This window comes from Meriones unguiculatus, chromosome 21, assembly GCF_030254825.1.
Source record: "Meriones unguiculatus strain TT.TT164.6M chromosome 21, Bangor_MerUng_6.1, whole genome shotgun sequence".
Classification (NCBI taxonomy): Eukaryota; Metazoa; Chordata; class Mammalia; order Rodentia; family Muridae; genus Meriones; species Meriones unguiculatus.
Window position 1 is genome coordinate 28,790,398 of NC_083368.1, and position 21,890 is coordinate 28,812,287.

The 21,890-nt window shown below is 44.3% G+C and overlaps 3 protein-coding genes across 9 annotated transcripts in view; 2 read left to right on the forward strand and 1 right to left on the reverse strand.

The window, feature by feature from the left end:
• Dmtf1 (cyclin D binding myb like transcription factor 1) overlaps positions 1–1,437 on the forward strand; it is a 43,911-nt gene extending 42,474 nt beyond the window's left edge. For all 4 annotated transcript variants that reach the window (XM_021648351.2, XM_021648354.2, XM_021648353.2 and 1 more), the window contains one exon: positions 152–1,437. In XM_021648351.2, the coding sequence (XP_021504026.1) occupies positions 152–261 (110 nt within the window). In that variant the 3' untranslated portion in view covers positions 262–1,437. The remainder of the gene's footprint in view (positions 1–151) is intronic.
• Tmem243 (transmembrane protein 243) lies at positions 1,262–16,724 on the reverse strand. 4 transcript variants are annotated; one of them, XM_021648357.2, is made up of 5 exons: positions 16,595–16,724; positions 16,053–16,322; positions 3,567–3,617; positions 2,706–2,810; positions 1,262–1,819 (listed from the first exon to the last, which is right to left on the reverse strand). In XM_021648357.2, exons 2-5 carry the CDS (start codon positions 16,128–16,130, stop codon positions 1,697–1,699), a joined length of 357 nt encoding a protein of 118 aa, XP_021504032.1. In that variant the 5' UTR covers positions 16,131–16,322; positions 16,595–16,724; the 3' UTR covers positions 1,262–1,696. The 4 variants fall into 4 exon arrangements, with proteins under 4 accessions (XP_021504032.1, XP_021504034.1, XP_021504031.1 ...); XM_021648359.2 differs by having other exon boundaries at positions 16,053–16,231; positions 16,581–16,720; XM_021648356.2 differs by having other exon boundaries at positions 16,581–16,719.
• LOC132649779 (basic proline-rich protein-like) lies at positions 16,220–17,852 on the forward strand. Its single transcript, XM_060374231.1, has one exon. It carries the CDS (start codon positions 16,220–16,222, stop codon positions 16,943–16,945), a length of 726 nt encoding a protein of 241 aa, XP_060230214.1. The 3' UTR covers positions 16,946–17,852.
• The last annotated feature ends 4,038 nt before the right edge of the window (positions 17,853–21,890 follow it).

Here is a 21,890-nt window from a genome sequence, read left to right on the forward strand (position 1 = left end):
GGCAGTTGTTTTATCCAGTCATGTTCATCTTCTCTTGATGAATAAGTGTTCTCTTATTGGCAGAGTCCGCTTTGGTAAAATACTTGGACTGGATGGAGGAGAATCAGTAACATGCATTTAATACTGACTATTTAAACTTTACTCATTACAGATCCCATATTCCAACAGCAACAGGAAGAATCAAATCTAATTGGATCATCTTTGGGCAGTCCTGTTTCTGAAGACTCAAAGGATGTTGAGGACTTGGTAAACTGTCACTAGATTGTTAGAAACAGGTACTTTGAGTAAAGAAACCACATGGTTAACTATTATCTCCAAAGAAAGGAGCCATCCCAAGAGTTTTGAGTTGCCATTCCTCTGGCTTGTCCATAACTACTGTGCTTAAGCCATGCACATTGTTGCTGCTGTTACTTTTTACCTCCTTTTAAGTCTATCATCTGAGGTCCAATTTTCTGACAATGTGTTATGAAGTATAGGAAGTTTTCATTGCCCAGACCTGTTAAGTTTTGTGACAAGAGGAGTTGCATTCACTGCAGCTACTTAAATCACCAAAGCTTAACTGCTCAGGCTTAAATACGAGCAGTAATACTCATTTCTATAGTTAGACTCCAGGCTCTGTCCAGACTCAAGTTGGTCTGGTTATAGTTCAGGTTATATTATCAACATGGTCCAGTTTAGTTAGCAGTGACCCCAGAAAGATTAACTTAGCCATGACCAGCATCCAAATACAAGATCATGGGAAGTGGCTGTGATAGTTACTTTAGTTAACCCATTGCTGGCAGTGGGAGCTGAGTGAGATGGGGTAAAGAAAAGCATTAGAGAGTCAAGAAAATTCACTACAGGTCTTTGATTTTTAAAGGGAATGTGGATAAAGTAGAAACAAAACCCACTAGTAGCAAAGCAGTTATCACCCCTCATCAGAAACCAGTCATTAGTTTACAGTTAGCACTTTGAAGTAAAACTAAATGAGGGGAAAGGTAATATCACCCGTTTCTGATAACCATGGCTTTTCATTATATGTTTTACTATATAAATTGCCCAGAAGGTTGAGGGGGCATTAGCATATGCTGTTCACTTAGTGCATTACCTGGTGGGAGCACAGTATAGCTTCTCCCTCAGGCACTTTTAAAAAACAAAATTTGCTTCTCTATCAAAAGAAAACAAATCAAGAGTCATTCCTAAGGGTAAAGCCAAAACTAGCCTCTAGGGCTTTAATGATATGATCCTTATAGAAAAGTCCAAAAAAAAAAAAAAAGGAAACTTGTATAAATTATTTTATTTATTATTGTAATTAGATCTTCACAATCAAAGTTGTCTTTTCACCATTTGTGTTTTATTAATGTGAACTGTAGTAATAAGCAAAAGTTGGTTGCCTAGGGAACAATAATTGTTTATTCAGTTTAACAGAAATAAAAGAGTATTTGTCTTAAAATGCAAGATTTTGAGCCATGCAATTAAATTGTAAAAAAAAAATAATAATAATTTCAAAGTGAAAATTTTTGCTATTTGAGGGCTGGAATGTTTCAGCTTCTTAAGGAAAATACAGCTCCCTTGCAAGAGGGAATTCAAATGTACAATTAACATGAAAATCATGTACCAGACTTCTGTCGAGGATTCTTCAGCATACTTTTTGACAGCAGTTAATTTCACATAGACAGTTTCCAAGAGTCCTGGTAAGTATTTCTTCTCGGTAGCCTCACCTTCCCACATCATGGAAGTACAAGTTTGCACAAATACATAACATGATGATAGAAAATAATATATAGTAAATTAGATTTCTAAATTTAGGTTCTAAGTCTCCTTGTCGATACCAGTAGATCTAAAAGAAGAATCAAATAAAAATTTAATGACCAACTGTTACAGTGTAAAATACAACTAGTGCTTTTAATATGGATAGCATTAGACTTTATTGTCCTGAGATGGTGGTTCAGTTACTCATTCCTGAGGCCAATACAGCCAATTCTTTATGATTTTGGTAGTGCTACAAGTGATTCCATGGTCCAAGATCATATATATTCCGTTATTTTATGACCAAAGTAGTATGCAGGTCAAGGTAGATGAAAACTTATATTTTTAGTATATTTGAATTATTAGAATGGAGGGCATTTAGATTTATGTAACTAATTTAACAACCTAGGACTAGTTCCTAAAATCTATGTTTTAAGGGATTTGCTTTTTTAAAAATGGTGTTGGGGGTCAAACCTAGGGCTCCTGCACATGACTGGGCCACAGCCCCACAGAAGATGAAAAGCATGACCAACAGTTAATCTCCAAACACTGAGAAGAGACAACTGCCATCCTTTGGTGGTGGGGGGTTTGGGCATATAAAGGAGATTTGTTACAAGTACAACTGCAACTTTGCTTCCTGAAAAATATGTTAATTTTATATATTTTAGGTAGATCACTTATTATGAGATGTAAATCCAGAGTCCTGTGTCCTCTTGGAAGACTTTCTCAATGCCTGTGTGAGCCCTATTGTGTAATCACTGTGTGCAAACAAGTCCCATCTGATTTTTCACCATTTGAAGTATTTTGACAATTCTTTAAACTTTCATTTCTGCCCATCAAAGGAACAATTTTCTTTAGGCTTCTTAATTTGGGTTGAGGAGAAAAAGTAAAGGATGGACTCTCATATAGACCCAAGGGCTAGAAATTTGTCTTAAGCACTGCCATATTAGACCCTTACAACCATTTATAGTACTCACAAGTATGCAGGCAGTAATACTACTCAAAGAGATGCAGACAGCAAAAAATATATTCAGTGGTTTGGGAGGTAGTTGAGGGAAAACAAAAGCACTGATGAGTGTTACCTGTATAGAGAGAAATTAGGTTAGGCCTTAAGAGTAATCCAGAGGTGTGGTTAGGCTGCAGAGAGGCAAGGCAGCACTTTTTGCACCATAAAATCATAAAAATGACATTCAGATTTGTGAAGCATTCCATTTTTATCAAAACTATACCCCATAAATCATATGGCACATAGTCATGCATATACTGTTAACATCCTTGCATTTATTTTCAACAACATGCTATGGGAAAATGACAAGATTAGAAAAAACAATTATATATATACCAAACCTGAATATAAGCAAAATTAATTTGGCTTACTTAATGAAAGATAGGTTTCTAGTTCCTATTTTATTTCTAAAAAACAATGGACAAACTAAGGTTTGTTCTCCTGGCAAACTCAGATTTTAGAAACGATCTTTTCATTCTGATAGACCTTTACAGAATGTTTATCACATATATTCTGGTGTGCTATACAGTACTGTGTATACATACATACACATGCATACATACATGCAGTACTTGGCCAGAGTAAATTTATGCAGTAAGAGAAATGGGAAAGATGATAGTCATTGTCAGAGGAGCTGATTAGTGCCACTATCATTTTTATTTTAAATTTAGATCATGGCAAACTCAGTTGACTGGTTTACTCTTGACTTATAATTGGAATATTCCACATACTCGTACCCTCTTTAAAAGTCTTTCTTTGGCAGAATTGTTACTAAAAGTTCTTAAAACCGGCCAACAGTATAAATGTGGCAAAACAAGACAAAGATACTTACTAGAATCAACAAGGTGGTTAGGCTGCCAACAACTAAATTGATGATTCGGTCCTGAAAGAGACAAGAGTTTGTAAACCAGATGATTTGGATTCAGGTGCTGTCAAAATGTAAGCTGAAATCTTATAGAATGAAGAGACCAAGAACTGGCCCTTTCTACAACTTACTTAGACTTCAGTAATATAAACAATCATTTGACCAAAGCGATTCTATATCTAAATATCTGAAGTGGAGTAACCTAAAGTTTACAACTTAAGGTAAATTTGGGCCCAGTGTATTTTAAAGTACTTGCCAAAACTTAAGAGTTTACTCTGCAACCAAGTGTAACTATGTTACAAAATAAGAAAGTTGGTAACTTACAGAGTTAACAACTCCAGCAAGTTTTCACTCAATAATACAGCACTTGCCTGGCATGTCCAGGACTCTAGGCTTGATTCTCCAATTTTCTCCCTGCCCATCCCCAGCAGGGAGAAAATTGTATTTACTACAAGGTTGGGTTTAAGACTTGATCAGAAAACAGTACTTTAGGGCCACTGAGAACAACTTACTTGTGAGAAGCCAAAGCCAAGTCATGAATTGCATATTCATAGAGCAGAGGCTGCTGGGTTCCACCCCAGAGCCTTGCATATGGTGCTACCAAGCTCCGCACCACCCTGGCTCTTAGAGGATTGTTTTAGCATCAACAGACTAGAGGATGTGGAAACAGCAACACACCAGAACCTCTTTTCCAAATTCTCTACTTTTGAAAAATACAAATTAAAGTGGCAGTCAAAGCTGGGAGTATAGTAAAGCCAGGTTTGGAGTATGCCTGACCTGTGCAGGGACAAAGCATAACTCCAGATGAAGGCCCGTGATCACAGGTTAGAAAGGAAAACTAAACTACACATAACTGCACTAAGAATTCAACAGCTCTTAACATTGCAACCCACCAGAAATCAAGACCATTTCTTAAGGAAGAGACCTCATTGGTCATTCCTCCCACACATGACTAAAGTGTGTTTAACAAAGTGTGTAGGATCTGTACGAGTCTGGAAGTTTCAACTGTATTCTGGGAATATCTGCTCTTGGAGATTTGTAGAAATTCACTATTGGTCTGCATATCTGAACAGCTATTGGCAATAGAGGTATATAATGACCAAGGTAAGTAGCTGTTTCCAAATGTCACAGCAGCTTATATGCTTAGAATCAAGAGGAAAGGAAAAAAACAAAACTGATGGAAAGCAACTAACCAAACTTTCACTTATCTTCTAAAGTCAGGGAGGAAGGGAATGGAGAGTTGGCTTAGTCAGTAAAGTGCCTTCCACACAGACCAGAAGATCTGCGTTTGGGTCAATTCCCAGCATTCACCTAAAAAGCTGGACACGAGGCCTGGAGAATTGGGCCCAACTTTGGTTTTCAGCACCTATGTCAGGCAGCTCAAAACTACCTGTAACTAACTCCAGGGGATTAGACACCTCTCCCAGCCTCTGGTTAGCCACATACACAGTGTGTGTGCGTGCAATTTTTTAAATTAAATTAAAAAGTTGGACACAGCAATGTGCATCTATAAGTCCCTCCCCAGGATAGATGGATGGAAACAAGTGGGCCTGTAGAGCTCAATGACCAACCAGAGTAGCTGAATTAAGAGACCTTATCTCAAAAAAATAGATGGAGAATGATAAAGGAAAACATTGGGCATCAACCTCTGGCCTTTAATGTGTGCATACATGCTACACATTACACGTAAGGTTGAAATTGCAGTATGATTTGCACGTGGGAGAAGACAGCTTATCCTAACAGCCACTACTGCTGTAGACAAAGCTGTCAGTTGACAGATGGCACCTCACAAAGCCTATTACCATGTCTTAATAGCCTATTAAGATAGCATAACTGTTTTGAGTATTAGAATGGAAACATACCTAGGTTAGTGTTTCCCTGCCTAGCTTCTGCGTAGCCACTCAACATAAGTTACTCTGCTACAGCAGTAAGGTAGGCTGTTTGAGATGTGGCAGAAATGGTTAGCAGGGTTTGCTTTCTTGCTTTTGGGTCTTCTGCTGTAGAATACCATAAATCCAGGTCACAAGAACCACAGAATTCATTTGAAACTTTTCACTTCTAATGATGTACCCAAGTCTGGCTACTCCAATATGGTATATGGGCCAGTTGCATCAGCCTCTCCTAAGAGCTGTTTATGTGCTTGGTTTTTGTTTTTTTTCTCAGATCTGCTGAATCAGAAAATTTTTTTAAGAAAATCTGGTATGAGTCTTGAGCAAACCATTTTGAGATTTCAATGCTTAGGAGAGATACTCCTTGCTTGGGACGAGGATTATATTCCAGGGTGCAGCAGGCTCTAGCCATTCTCCAAATCAAAAACCAGGATGATTCAATTGCTAGTTAGTTAAGGTGTCAAAAGCATTTAAGGAAAAAATGTGCTCCAAACCTGAGCTAAATAGTAGCTGGAGATGAATTCTGGATTTAAACTTTTGTCATTTGTTAAGATAAACTGAAATTCAAGTTTTTCTTTCTGTAGCTGGTGTTAGTTTATTTTTCCCAGAAACTACCTTTCTCTACACCCCCAAGTTTCATTTTGACCCTAGTTCTTAGCTTACTCTACCACTGTCTAGCTGTGTGACCCAAGGGGATCCCTTAATAGTGTTAACAATTTACAGTCTGGAATCTGCTTCAGATTATACTTAGGCTCAGAGTATGCCTAGTCACCTTATGAGGTTAAAAATTCCCCAACCGTACCTGGTCAGTCATTGTTCAGCACACTGATGGAAGGCACAGGCCCTCAGATTCAAACTCAGGTAGCAAAAGCTTTACAGGATATTGACCGTGACATCCAAGTAACTTAAAGAGCCAGCAGGCTATCATCTACTCTTGGGAAACACCCTGTTGCAGCAGAGTTTAGAATGCTAACAAACATTGTGTTCAGTCTTCCATTTCCGTGGCAATATATGTTTTACCTACTCCCAAAGCAGATTTTGTGCTAAATGTAAAAGCCACCTAACAATAAAAAGATGAAGAGTGAAAATACTAAAGGGGTTTAGAGAACGTATAAAAGTGAAAAGAGGTAAGAGAATTTATGAGGAAATAGACTCATTTCTGATTTAAATTTAATACAATGGTCTGCAATGAAGTTTTGCATTCCATAGCTTCAGTTACCTATGGGTCAGTAATACATAAACACAATTTATATGTTGTAGACTATAGACTGTTCTGAGTGACATGATAAAACCACATTGTCTAGCTCCATCCTGCCCAAAATAAAAACCATCAATTCACCATACTGACACTCTATAATACCTATGCTGTTTGTCTGGCATAGCCAACTCAGATCTCAGTTATAGCATTTGCGTTCAGTACATGATAGTGAGGGTAGGAATTTAGATAAACCAAAGACAAACCACCGAGGGCTGCCTTTCAGTGAGATGATAGAATTTCTCAAATTGAAGAAAGGGGTTTGTTGGCGTTAATATCTCCAGTACAAACACGTCTATGTGAAGTTCTACAAAAGGAAAATCTTGTGCTCATTTTACTGTTGCTCCTCAAAAGGTAAGGTAAAGCCACAGTGTATGGTTAGTACTTAACTAAGAGGAAAGGGCATCTCTTGAAGACAAAGGACACTTCTGAGATTCATGGCAGCTCAGGGTTTTAGTTCTTGGCAGAGAATGCAAGCTGGATCATCAAATGAGGCAAACTATTAGTTCTAGGCATCTGTTACATGATACTGCACATAGAAAATGAAGTATTTCATATACAGTCAGTTCTCATTTGGTCTATAAAATAAGCTAAAGGCATGATAGGTACATTCCAAAATAGTGAATTGGGAGGTGAAAGGTTGAGATGCTGCTCCCAATGTGACTGCCCCTCCTTGATAGGTCAACTCTAATATCACTTCCACTATAAACCCTTCCTAGTATATCATCCCTCAAGAGATACCCCCACTTCAAGACCCCCAAAGGTTTTACCCAGATTTTACCCTTACTACATCAAAGTAAGACGCCTCTATGTTTCCCTAAGGCTAGCAGTTAATAGTGGGACACATGGCCTCCTTCAGCATTGCATACTGCTGTTATCTAGGCTGGCTACAGAATTAATATACAAGTGGCCAATAGCATTTACCTTAATGCCTCTTCACCAGTAGAGGGTACTCATCTGACCAGGGACCTGACCTGTCACAACCAAATGTGGCCTCGCTGCTTGTGGGATGGGCAAATAGCAGAACAAAAGGTGTGGCTTGGTCCTGCACCTCAGACCCAACATCCTCTCAAGTGCTTCCTAGAATAGACTACTGTTAGTTTCAAGGAAACAGTAGTAGTGGACTCTGGGAATCACAAGGGTACGTCCTCCTAGCTTTATTATAATGTCAGTTACTTTCTGCTAGGGCAGGAAAAGGCAGTGACTACCAAGGCTTCATTTAAAGGTCTCATCCTTAAGCATTGTATTCCAGCACTCCAAGGGAGGAAATGAGGGAGATCTGCAGAAAAGAAAGACCCAAGAATGCCACACTTTCTCTACTCTTGGAGAAGATGGGATAGAGGAGTCCTCGAGGTTGCCCTGCAGAGTTGCACCCCTCCCCAGGTGTTCCCAGTCTTTTCTAGGTCAGTCTCCACACTGCATACCTGCATGTTCCTCTTTTCCCACTCCTAAAGCTATGCCATAGGAATAAAGTTCATTATCAATACTTAACAGTTCTCCAGAGATGCTCATCTCCAGACCTCACCAAAACAACTCACAACCATGCGTGCTAATGCTAGGCTCAATTCTAGATCCCAGACTTCACCAGGTGGTCATTTTTGTTTTCCAGACCAGCATAAGACAATTTTCAATCATACCAACTAACTTCCCTTCCTCATCTCAACTATTTGCTATGCTAAGCCCTAGTCTTTTACCTCCCTCCCTCTCTCCCTCCCTCCTGTCCGCAAAACTGGACCATTTTCATTAACCAGAACAAAACCAATCTGCTACACCAAAGCTGTGACTTAAGGACTTTACTTGCAGGCTAACTGTCTGGTCAGCAATGCACAGAAGACTCCCCAGAAAATGCATCTTGGGAAATCTGGCTCCGAGCCATGTGGTCCAAACCCCTACCAGCTACTGGGCCCTGGCACTAAGCCTTGCTCTAAATTGTTCAAAACACCTTAAAACTTTACTTACTTCTTCCTCTACATGTCAAAGTTGGGGGTGGTAAGACTTTGAGCCACTTCATAATGGAAGTCTAGCCCAGTGGTACACTTTCTAAGTTTATGCCACAGCATATGTTCTCATCCTTCCAAAAGAAAACCTTTTCCTAATTCAAGACAAAAACCAAGCCATGTGTCACGATGCTCACAGTGACTTCACTGTATCTCATCATATTCCTCTGCCAGCCACAATACCCAGAATGTACCAGGACGATTACATATGGGAAGAAACAAAGTTTACTACAGATTTGTGTTTTCTAGCCAAGGATAGATCTTTGCCGTGTTTCATTGGTCTTTATTTTGAGTTGACTGTTTCTGACATCTGCAGAAAGTAGCTGGAAGCTCTCTCTCCTCGGGGCCTTGGTGTACCTTGGGACTTGCTTTGCAGACCAGGCTGGCCTCAAACAAACTTACAAGAGATTTGCCTGCCTCTGCCTCCCAAGTGCTAGAATTACAGGCATGCACCACCTTGCCCAGCTTCAGTCCTATTCTTGAACCCATTGTATTAGTGGTGATCCCCACAAAACAAATGCTAAGAGAGAAAGGAGTGTCCAATCTCTACTCCAGCCTAACCAGGATCTAAGAGTGGCCTGCTTTGCTGTCACTCCTGCACTCACACCCTGCCTCAATCCATCATCTCCCAACACCCCTGTGTTCACTTGTTCTCACCGAGGATCAAAACTAGCCTTAAAATCTCAAATCCCTCCAAAATTAGAAGAGCCCTATTCTACCATGCTTTCTGCTTGGATTTTAAGCTTTCACTTTCTGTTCTATTGACTATGAATATAAATAGGTGACGGGTAACCGGGGACAGGTAGGAGCTTGAGGAATCACTGCAGTATGAAATTTGAAAAGCCCTTTTTTAAGGAAAAACAAATAAGAGTCTAGAGAGGAGTGTTGCAATAAATCTGTGCAGCAATGGCCAAAACTGATACAGAATGAGCTGGGAAAGCTATGATCCAACTTACATAGTGGCATCCTCTCCAAATTTAATATGGAAATAACCCCCAGAGCTGATTTAAGAGGTTGTCCTCTTTGGAGCCAGGCAAGATGGCTGTGGTGGTCTGAATAGGTCTGGCTCCCATACACTCATGTGTTTGCATGTTTGGCCCATGGGGCCTGGCACTATTAGGAGGTGCAGCCTTGTTGGAGGAAGTGTGTCACGGTGGGGGCTGGCTTTTACCTATGCTCAAGCACTGCCCAGTGTGGAACTGCAGTCTCCTCCTCGCTGCCTGTGGATCAAGATACAGAACTGTAGGCTTCTCCAACACTATGTCTCCCTGCACACTGCCATGCTTCCCACTATAAAAGACTAAACCTCTGAAACTGTAAGTCAGGCCCAATTAAATGGTTTCCTTTATAAGAGGTAACTTGTTCTTATGGTCTCTCTTCACGGCCATAAAATTCTAAGACAGTAGCACATGTCTTTAATTCCAGCACTTGGGAGGCAGAGGCTGGTGGATCTCTGAATTCATGGCCAACCTGGTCTACAGAGTGAGTTCCTGGACAACCAGAGCTACAGAGAAAGCCCTGCTAGAAAAAAAAGAGGGAGGGAGGGATATCATCTTTGGCAAGTGATTAATACATAAAGGTGAGGGGTGTCTCACTTAGCACCTCTCAAAGCCGCCTCTTCCATTCTGTTCTTTCCGCTATGTTGCGAACACAGCTTTACTCCCCTCCAGGGGGCAGCAACAAGTCACTTTGAAAGCAGCCCTCACCTGGCACCAGTCCTGCTGACATCTTGGTCTTGGACTTCCTGGCCCCTTAAAACAGTGAGAAAATAAATTTCTGGGATTTCCTGGGATACAGCTGTGAACTGCACTGTTTCACTGTCACCATGTCCAGTTAAAATTCTATTCATGTTTCTAGGTCAAGTCTCAGAAATCTGACCTGATATTCTGAAGAACTCCACCTATGAAAGGACGCACTCTAACACCTTATCAGTTCTTAGCTTCCTATCTCGCAAACGTCTCTGAGGATTGGGTCCTTTCTAGGAAGGGAAGCAAAGCAATATCATAATGTGCAAAGGTCCACCAGGCAGACTGTCTTCCCACTGTTTACCTGGAGTGAGACAGAGCCACATCCTAGCTTCACACTTCCCAAACTTAAGGACTTTAACTCTGTAAGTTACAGGTGGATTTCCAAAAATTACTTTGCTTTTCTTCAAGTCACAGAGGAAGCTCTGGAAATGGCTGGGGTAAGAGAGCCCTGAGGCAGAGAAATGCCCTGAGAAGATATGAACCGTGGGAGGTTTCCTTCTACTGGGTGAAGAAAGAAACTGCTCTGTCAGTGGGTTTGTTTCTTCTGAGCTGTACTGTATGGCTCTGCTTAAATGAGGTCTTCACCTTATATGGTCACCAGAGGGACAGACAGCATCCACTTGGGTGGAAAATGAGACTTCTTGCTTCGCTGGCTAACTAATGAACAGTGAGCTCTGCTCAGTGGTACAACTACTCTGAGATCTCCCCAGGGAACAGTGAACTCAGAACAGAAGCATGAGCAGAGAGGATACATGGGAGAGGGACTCAAGAATGCAGGTGGCCAGGCATGGTGGTACTTTCCTGTAATGTCAGCACTCAGGAGGCAGAGGAGGCCTGTTTCTTTGAGTTTGAAGCCATCCTGGTCTACACAGTTCGACAAGCCAAGGCTATGTAAAGAGACCCGACCCTGTATCAAACACTGCAGGTTTCCTGACAACTTCACACACATTTTCCACTGCCTCACATGAATCTGAATGCACAATTCCCTCTTATATCAAGCTAACTCAGACATGTTAATTTCCCCTTGTTTCATCATATTCACATTTTGAAGCATCTTCAGGTTGTGAATATTTTTGCACATTCCCCCTACCAGATTCTCCTCACAGATGAATGTACCTGAAATAGATTGTGCTCACTGAAGCACTATTTATGGAAACCAAAGTAAAAGTAGAGCACAAACACAGTCTACATGTTTTAGGGGAGAAAACAACTACAGTTGGTACTCACAGAAGCACACTAATGATATTCACTCAAGCTTCAGACTGGCAGACTGCACAAACACGGAGGCCCAGGCATAACAAGCCTGCCTTACCAACCACCTCCGCAGCCATGTACCTATCAGCAGGCATGGATAAGACACTTAACTTTTTAAGATGTAGTTTTCCAGCTGTGTACCACTTGCTAGGTGACTGTAAGGATTAGGAATAAAAGTCCTTACAACACGGTAGTGACTGTTCAATGGAAAATGGTGGCCTCGCTGGGTGTCCTTGTCTAATGGGAAGTCTTTAAGGACCCGTTAGACCCCTTGGAGCTTAGTGGGACTCCTCCATGCTTAGCCCCAGTTTCTAAAACATTCGTTTTATTTCCCATAAGGACATTCAAGTTTGTCAGCAGTCTGAGCTCGGGAGATAGTACCTACCACCTGTCTGTGTGTGACCTGCACCCAACTAAGAAAAGAAGTATTCCGTTCCTGAGAGCCAGGCAACTGCCACGCCTGAGCAGAAGCCCAGTCTCCCCAGGGAATACCGCTCCATGTGAGCCCAAGAGGGCGGGCTCAGTTGTTTCTTACACAATAGTGTATTCACCCATTTACCACCGGCCTCTGCTATATATACCTCAACAGGAAGAGAGACAGGAATTAAATTGCCTGAGAGTTTAAAACAACCACTTCCTGTTTGGGCAACCAGTGCACCCAAGTTTCTGAACAGATGCCTTTGCGTTGTTGTTTTAGAATCTCCCAAGAACACAGATTATTTTGGGGGTGATGTTTACCCTTTCCATCAGTTGAAACTCAGCACACTTAAAAACCATACCTAGGAAGAGTCAAGAGCTCCTTCACTTAGGGAGCAGATGCTCTAGAAGAAGCCACACCTACCCAAGTTCTTCCCAGTACCCAGAGCAGTGGCAGGACACCCCTCTTGACAGCCAAGACTGTTGGAGGGAAGCGAGGACAGAAGCAGGGCTGAAGGGTTTCAAAGCAGAAAACAAGACTGACTGAACAAGATTCAGGTTTGGGGAGAGAGGAGGCACTACAGAAAGACCACAAAAAATCGAGAAGCAATTAGTTATAAGACCAACAAAATGGCTCAGTGAGTTAAAAGCAATCACCACACAAGCCTGACATCCCGAGTTCAATGCCCGAACAGGGCTGGGGGTTGCAGGACGGTGCTGGGGAGCGAACACACAGAACCTTGTCCATGTTAGGCAAGTGTTCTACAATGGAGCTTAAGTCTTTTCTGGGTGTTTGGGTTGGTTGGGTAGGAGGTAAAGGTTTTTAGGAGAGGTGGGGAGAGATAGGGAGAATTATGAATTAAGCCTGAACCCTTGTGCCTTCTGGGCATGCGTATATCCCCTGTCCTTGTGGTCCACATATGGGTAGCACTCTTTTACAAAGTACAAAAGCTACAACACAGCCACAGAAACACCAGATACTTATTATTCTGCTCTCTGCCATACTTGGTTTTCATGTGAAAGAAATGTACTATGGAACAGAACTTAGAATGTTTTTGGGTTTTAGTTTTGTTTAAAATAGGGTCTCACACTGTACCTGAGATGGGCCTCAAACTATGGAGCCAGGGCTGGCCTCAGATTCATAGCAGTCTTGCTGCCTTCTTGCTGGGAAGAAATGGCTTAAAACACTGAAAATAACATTCTGAAGTTCTTAGCAAGATTGATATTATTTTCAAAGGTATTGATGAGGTGTAGTTTCTTACAAACTACGAACACCATTCCTTCTGTCATCCCTCATGTAGCAAGAACTGTTTAAGTGGATTGAGCACTGAAGCTATTCACTGAGGACGGAATAAATTTGTCATTTCAGTAACTGGACTCACTGCAGTCATTCCGTACAGAAGGCAGAGGGTCCTTCAAGTCTGCCCACTCAGGTGCTGCTCAAGGGCCACTAGGTTTTATGTTTCTTCTTCTGTAGTGCATTCCAGTGTCCTGAGTGGAAAACTCGCCACCTGAGCCAGGGCAGCCACTTCACTCCTACTTCCTGGGAAATGGCAACAAGTGTCTCTGCTGTCCTAAGAGTATTCAAGGCTACATGGTTAAGTTACTATTCACTCCACTGCTCATCTCACAAAAGGGAACTAGATGTGACTGAACAAGTGACCCTGTGACCCTGTGACCCTGTGACCCTCAGCTGTACAACAGAGTAAAACATCCATCTTAGAAAGGACTCTGATGGTCAAACATGGAACCCCAAGTGCCCCACACTAAGGAAACAAACTCTCCTCTGTCTGGGCTTCAACGCCCTTTGCCCTAGAGATTACACCTATAACTGCGAGCCTATACACTGTCCCTTGTTCTAAAGAAACAAGATCACTAAAAGCTCTGAGATTTTGACATGAGAGTGGGCTTTCTCCTCTCTCCTTTTTCTCCGGTAAACAGTAGTTCACTGACACCAAGCTTCCACTTAAATGGCTACTGTGTCTAGTTTCCTGATGTCAGAGACACCCACATACAAGAGACAGAGTTCTCAGAATCCCCAAGACTCCTCCAGTCGCAGCAGCTCCTACCAACCAAGGCAATGGCTGCACTGCAATGCGTCCTATCACTCCTGAGACCCTGTTCCTGTTCCTTGCGCCCATCCAGCCTACAAATAAAGCGCTGGACTTGCTGAAAGACAAAGGCCTCTCCTTCAAAGTAGGCATCTCAATTTATTGGAAACCTTATTTGCCCCATTATTTATCAAACCATGCATCTCTCTCCTTTCTCCGGGCAATGGGATTTTACACAATTGCCCCATCCACCTCACAGGGAAAGCTGAGCGATGCAGTTTTAAGCGACTTGTAATCATTATTGTTAACTTTTTTCTTGAGTCGCCAGCGCTACAAGGTTCTACAGCTGCCTAAGTGGTGCAGGGCATTATAACCATTGCATGCTTAGACCCAGGTGTGGCTCAAACAGAGATGTGTTTGGATACTGATGTCCTTGGATGGGTTTCAAATAGATGAAGGATGCTAAGAAACTTTCAAGCAGCAGGCATTTGGCTGCTCAATAACATCAATTATTTCTCAGTTCCTACATATTTGTTAGGGGGGTGGGGTTGCTACTTTGCTTTGAAGCTTCTGGCCTTGCTCTGGGGTCAGGACCGCACTATGTTCCTTAGGTTAACCCTGAACAGCTGAGATCAATTGCTCCTTCCACCCTGGCATCCCAAGTGCTGAAAGTCACCCCAGCCAGCTTCAGAATGTCTGCATGAGTCAACAAGTCCATCAGGAAGTCCAGCGCTGCTGGATTTCAGGGTCTATGGAGTTAAAAGTGGCCTGAACCACCCACATTCCCAATCAGCGCTCAAAAAGCCACGTGCAGGAGGAAAATGAACCTGATTTGGAAACAGATGGACAAATTTTTCATGTAAGTGAATCAGTTTGTCCTCTGTTCTCAAAACGTGTCACATCCACCTGAACCTCTGTCTTACGTACAGACCTCCCCTTCCCGAATGCTCTCCTTCAACACCCAGGACCGAGTACAGAACAGACGCTCAAGTGGTGTGTGCACTAACAGGAACAGTGCTCAACTAGAGCTCCTGAACAAGGTCAGGCGAGATTATGCAAGGCCACAAGAATCCGGACTTCCATCTTAAGATGTCTTATTAAAACACTCCATGATAAACCAAAACCTAAGTGGAATTTAAGAATAAAAGGAGTCTTTTCATGGCAGGCTGGCAGCTGCCAAAATCGGGACAGTGCCCGTGAAAGCACGGTAGAGAAGTTCCCTGGACGAGCTACAGAGTCTTCCCCAAATTTAAGAAACCCAAGCCCTGCATAGGCAACTTCTCAAAGGCTGCCAGCGGTTCACCAGGGGTCAAAGGTCATCAATGCCATTTGCAATTGGTGAGGGGGGGGAGGGGAACCACAGCAGCTTAATCTTGCCCAGACTTCTCGGAAAGCTAATGCTGAGTACAAAGAAAGGCTCTCACAGATTGTTAATCAAGGGCATTACCTAATCAAGCTTCTTGAAAACTCTTAAACTTCTAAAGGACTTCTGTAGCGCCTCTGCCTATCCGAGCGCTGGGACCCTCTGATCACCTCCTACCCTCGCGCAGCTGTTTCACAACCTCAGCAACGGAGCCCTTTAACAACTCCAACTAAACAATCGAGAAGCAGCCCTGGGGCTCTGGGCGCCAGCGTGCAGCTGCGAAGTTCGGTTTTGCAACCTTCCCGGGGCTCTCGCTGCACAAACTGCTCGGTACTTTCTGAACTTTCCTCCTCTCCGGGCTGCTCTCGGCGACGAGGGCAGGACGGACACCCCAGGAGAGGGGCGGAACTGCGGGACCAGGCGTACTCCGGGCGGGCCGCGGGAGCCGGCGGGCTGGGGGGGAGGGCTCCCGCACTCACCTTGGCGGACGTCTCCCCGAACAGAGGTCTGTTGTCCAGGCCGCTGGTCCCGTAGGTCCTGGTGGTAAAATCCTCCATTTTGGGGCTGCTCCGCTCGTCCCCAGGCGCTCAGAAGCGAGTCCGCATCAGCTCGCGGGGTCCGGACGCCCGGCCCTCACGGCGCGCGCATGGCCCGGGCCCTGGAGGGGCCGGGAAACCCCGACGGGGCGACCGTCACTCCCGGGGGCCGCGGCCGCTCCGCCCCAGCCCCGCCGTCCTCATCTCCAGCGGCTGCCGCAGGAAGTGAAAGGGAACAAACAGCGCTTGGCCGCCGCCCCGCCGGCCGCCCCCGCCCGCCCCCCGCCGCCGCCTCCCCCCGGGGGGCCTCGCCCCGCTCGGCTCGGCGGGGACCAAGTTTCCCCGGAGCGGGCGGGCGGGCGCGAAGTTGCGGCGCGGGCGCCCCCGCGCACCTCCCCGGCTCCGCTCCGCGTCCCGTCGTCCTCCCTCCCCTCCCCAGCCCCCCACGCCGCCCCGGCTGCTCCCGCCAACCCGCGGCGCTGGACCTCGGCGGCTCCCGGCGGCGCCCGAGCCCGCTGCGACCCCGAGCCGCCGCTCCCCGACCCCCCGCGGGACCCCGGCACGCGCGCGCGGCCAGTGCCTCCGGGCTCTCCGGTCCCCGGACCCGCGGCCACTGTCGCAAACCGGTCGGGCCCGCCCCGAGCGCGTCACGACTCCCGCAGCCAATCCCGCGGGCAGGGGCGCCGCCTCGGCTGCAGAGCTTGATTTGCAGAGGTGCTGGTTCTCCTACCCGGCCGCCGGTCTCCGCAGCTGCACGTTGTTGCTCCGGCTCTCGGCGATCAGCGGCTGCGCGGGGCCTCGAACTGGGCGTCTTAAAAGCCATCCGCCTGCTCTGACCGCTCCAGGAGTTGGATTTGGACCCTTTAGAGTACCGGAGGCGTTGGCGATTTGGTGTGCTTGTTTTAGTCTGTACTACATGCACAAGTAGAGGTCCTGGTTGACATAAACAGGAAGAAATGGTGCTAAGCTATTTCTTCGGCTGGTCCTGTGAGGGTGCTGTCTAAGCACGTTTGCTGTCACAGGCTAGAGCTTCGCGCCTTGGGCCTCTTTGGAGTCTTGGGGCTTAGAGAGCTGGATGGAAGTGGACAGGCTGCACATTTAGGGTCCTTCATAAACACTGAAAACCAAATCGCTACGTGGGATTGTCCCGACACTGTAATACCTAGATTCAAGGGAGCTCTGAAAGTGTTAGAATACAGGAGACGCTCAGTTGACTCAGTTGAAGCGGTAGAAGCCACGCAACGCTTAGAATCTAGACACGGGTTCCAGGGCCACGCAACAGTTTAGAACAAGGAACGGAATACGCAAAGAATTTCCAGCGCTGAGCACACCTAAGTATTATAATTATATATATATATATTCCCATCTGCCAATCATTATACTTACTTTACAAATTAGCTGTTTACTCTGGACTTTTCCTTAACAACAGCAATACTTCATAATCCAGCACCCAATTCTATTAAACGGTCCACTGGTCCAACAAATAACTTCATCCACTTGTACTCGGCTATATTCAACCAAATATATTTGAGGCTTTCACCTGTAATCCTTCAACGGCTGGAGTTCCAGATCACTCTACATAGCAAGACCCTGATCTCAAAATCAATATATAAATAAATACATTTATACTTCGAAAATCTGCTATGTGCCTAACAACTATCCATCAGAATAACACAATAATTAAGGGCTTGGGCAACGATCCCAAAAGACAAACTTTGATGCTTTAATACCAAAATTGAAACACAGGACAATCAAAATCCCTAAAAAGTCTAAAAGTCTGAAAGGTCAAAATTCTGGAAAGATAATTCTGGAAAAACAAATAAAGACTTTAAATAAATATATTTTAAAATATCTTCGAGAAACGAGAGAACATTTCATAGACAACTTTTTACAGTAAAATAGACAATAACATCCATATTCTGAAATTATATACTCTCCATGTATACCAACAAGCGTACTCTCTATTAAATGTCCACCTCTTCTGTGCTATGCTACGAGAGAGAGAGAGAGAGAGAGAGAGAGAGAGAGAGAGAGAATGTGTAGAAAGCTCTCTACACACTCATCTATAGGTCACAAATTGGGCAGAAATAGTTCTGGTGACTGAACAGAGTAAGTATCTTCTTGTTCTACTCTGCATACAATCGTTTTCAAACCAGTAACTTCGCTGGTTTCCTCTGGCAAATGGTACTTTGGTTCACTAAAACTTCGGGGGCTGGAGAGACTGCTCACCAGTTAAGCGTGCTGAGGACCCGTGTTTGTTTCCCAGCATCCACATGGGGGATCACAAATATCTCTAACTCCAATTAGAGAAAAATGACGAGAGAGTGTGTGTGTGTTTGCACAAACGTGTGCTTCCAGCCAAGAAAGCCAGGGAGAGTGTCAATTCCCTTAGTAACAGAGTTATAAGCAGCTGTGAGCCGCCCACCATGGGTGCCGGGTCCTTGCAGAGGACATTAGGCTGTCTTAGCGTCCTCCGAAAGAATATCAAGCACCTTTAACTGATTAATCACCTCTTCAGCTTCCCAAACAACATATTTTGAAACTAAAATTTTTGTTGTTGCTGAAGCCCATGGCCAGCTCCATCGCCAGAATTAAATTTTCTAGTCCTGATACAAGAGCCTCTTTCCTTGGGAACTGCAATTTTTAAAATCTGGCTTTCGTGGTGATTTAAGTTAAAATGGCCCCGCAGGCTCATAGGCAGTGGCAGTCTTCGGAGTTGTGGTCCAGTTGGAGGAAATGTATCCCTGGGGGAGGCTTTTCAGATGCTCTGGCAAGGTCTGGTGTCACTCTCTCTTCCTGCCCCTGCCAATCAGGAGGTAGAATTCTCAGCTTCCTCTCTAGCACGTCTGCCTACACGCCACCATGCTTCCCACCAGATAATGGACTAAACCTCTGAACTGTAAGACAGCCCCCAATCAAATGTTTTCCTTAGTAAGAATTGCTTACTAAGAATTGTGGTCCTGGTGTCTCTTCACAGCCATAGAAACCCTAACTAAGACAGCCTAATGTTTCAGAACTTGGCAAACCTTTTCAGACTATAACTGGGGGATTATAGTTTTGGTCATTTGGATTATATGATCAGCACCAGGGCAACACATAAGCATGGGCATAGTCTTGAGGCTGAAGAAGACAGAGAAAACACATAGTCACAATCTAGGGAAAGGACAATGCACCAACACAGGCTTTAAAGTTAATGGCATTTCATCATTTCACAATAGAAGATGCACCTAGTCTTAGTCTTAGTCTTGCAACTTGATATGCCAAGGTGGGCCGATACCTATGAGAGGCCTCCCTCTTCTGAGGAGAAAGGGAGGACTGCAGGATGGTGGGGGAGGGGAGGGACTGGGAGGAAAAGAGGGAGGGGAAACCACAATCCAGATGTAAAGTAAATAAACTAATTAATTTTAAAAAGCTTTTAATTGATGTCTTTTCACATAATGAAACCCTGTCTTTAAAACAAACAAACAAAATGAAGATGATAATAAATGGAAGTATATCTGACTTCAACTGTATTTAAAATATTTGATATGAATACATAATACACCAGCAAATACGTTTTAAAACAGTGGTTGTCCTACATGGGGATGTGTGCTATAATCCTATGCTGATAAATTCCTTCCCTGGTGAGACATATACATTGTCTATCTTATGCCTCCTTCTAATGTCCCAATGATACACCAAGCTACAATTCCACCAAAGTTCCCCTAGGGAACCAAAGAGTTTATCAGGCTTATGGAACAATGGATGAGGGGTTACAAAAAAGGGATAAATGTCCTTGAAGTAGCCGCACCGGAAGGTCTGCCTCAGCAGGGACGGTGGCTTCCCATGGCTGTGAAAATGGGGACCCCTCTCCTCATCCCTCCCTAGATCCTCTAGCCTTTTCCCCAGCTGTCCTCCCTAGTCCATGTGCCGTTAGGACAGAACCATATACAACGGTTTGGGAGATGTGGCCGGATACTCCGTGAGGGAAACCCAGCCGCGATGATCTCTTGGTAGCAGATCCCCTGCAGAACCCTGAAGATTATGCCGACTTGGCTAGGATGATAGTCCTATACTACCCCTGGACAGTGTGTGTATGATGGGCTATGGGAGGGATGGCTTCTAAAGTGGCAGGAGAAGCGCCTTGTGAGAGAAGGCTTCTAACTCAAGACCCCAAAGGGGAGTATGAAGCAAGATGAGGAAAGGAAGAAGGCCACCGTAGGGTGGCCTTGGGAAGAAAGGTTGACTCAGAGACAATGACCTCACTCTATGACGCTACTTCTCTGGGTCACCAACTTTTTTTCCCCCTTAAACTCCAGCTTTCTCATGATGACTAGTTCCGCCACACTTCCCATATGGCTATCGCTTGTTTAGATGCTAAATTTGGGGGAAATGGAACTATATTATAGCCCCATGGCCCCTCTTGTTTGGCAGGCTCAATGTATAGTTTTATACTTCAATTCACATTGTCTCAGTCATTATTCTGTTGTTGTAAGGAGACCCCATGACTAAGGCAATGTTTGGGGTTTTTTTTGTTTGTTTGTTTTTCTTTGAATATTCTTTTTTCTTTTCATTATTTAATTGATTTATTCACTTTACATCCCACTCATAGTTTCCTTTCCCTCCTCTCCTCCCAGTCTCTCCCTCTCACCTTCCCTCCCCCTTGGCAAAGAAAGTTTTAGTAGGGCTCATCTTCATCTATTGAGGTTTGTAAGAGAAAGCATTTAATTGGGCATTTGCTTACAGTTTCAGAACGTTAGTCCATTATCAACCACGGCAGGGAGGCACACTGCTGCAGAAGAAGCTGAAAGCTCTATCCTGATCCCTAGGCAGCAGGCAAGAGAGGGCAGCAATGGGCCTGGCCTGCCTGGGCTTTTAAAACCTGAAAGCCAAGAGCCAATGGTGGGCCACGCCTTTAATCCCAGCACCCAGGAGGCAGAGGCAGGTGGATCTCTGAATTTAAGGCCAGCCTAGTCTACAGAGCAAAGTTCCAGGACAACCAGGGCTACATAGAGAAACCTTATCTTAAGCCCTCCAACCCCCCCAAAAAAAACCTCAAAGCCCACCCCCCAGTGACATACCTCCTCCACCAAAGAAACACCTACTCCAAAAAGGCCAGGCCTCCTAATCCTTCCAAAGGATTCATCAACTGAGAACCAAGAATGTTAGCCTGTGGGGAACCATTCTTATTCAAAGCACCATACACACGAAGACTTTTTGTCGTTTGTCTTACTTACAGTCCTGGGGATCAAAGCCTGGATGGCAGGCTTAGCAAGCAAGTGCTCTACCACTGGGCTTTACCTCTCTCTCTTCTCATAAAAAATTGTCATTAGCTCAGCACAGATTATGTGTTGATTCTTGGGTGCATTCGTTTCTCCATCCCCAACCCCAAACCCCCCCCAGCCCCCCTACACCACCCTACCACCACCAGACAATGTCAGGGAACAGGTGAAACGTATCTTTTAAAAATCTACCCCTTTCAGCACAATGAAAGCAGAGTGTTTGAAGGAGGAGAATGCACATGGGATGTCAACAACAGGATAAGCAGTGTCCTGGCACTCGGTGTGGGGTCTCCAGGTGAACTGGGCTGGTGTGATAGCTTCCGGAAAATGTAGAAGTTCTTGCGTATCAAAATTCACTGCATCACTATGCACAGTAGTTTAGTTATAGCGCCAACAGAACCGCCCATCGACAGAGGGACAGAGAAAGAAAATGTAGGTGTTCACCAGGGATTATGTTCAGCCAAAGAAACATGAAATAATTCTGTTTCAAGGCAAATGACAAGTGAAGGTAACTGCCTAG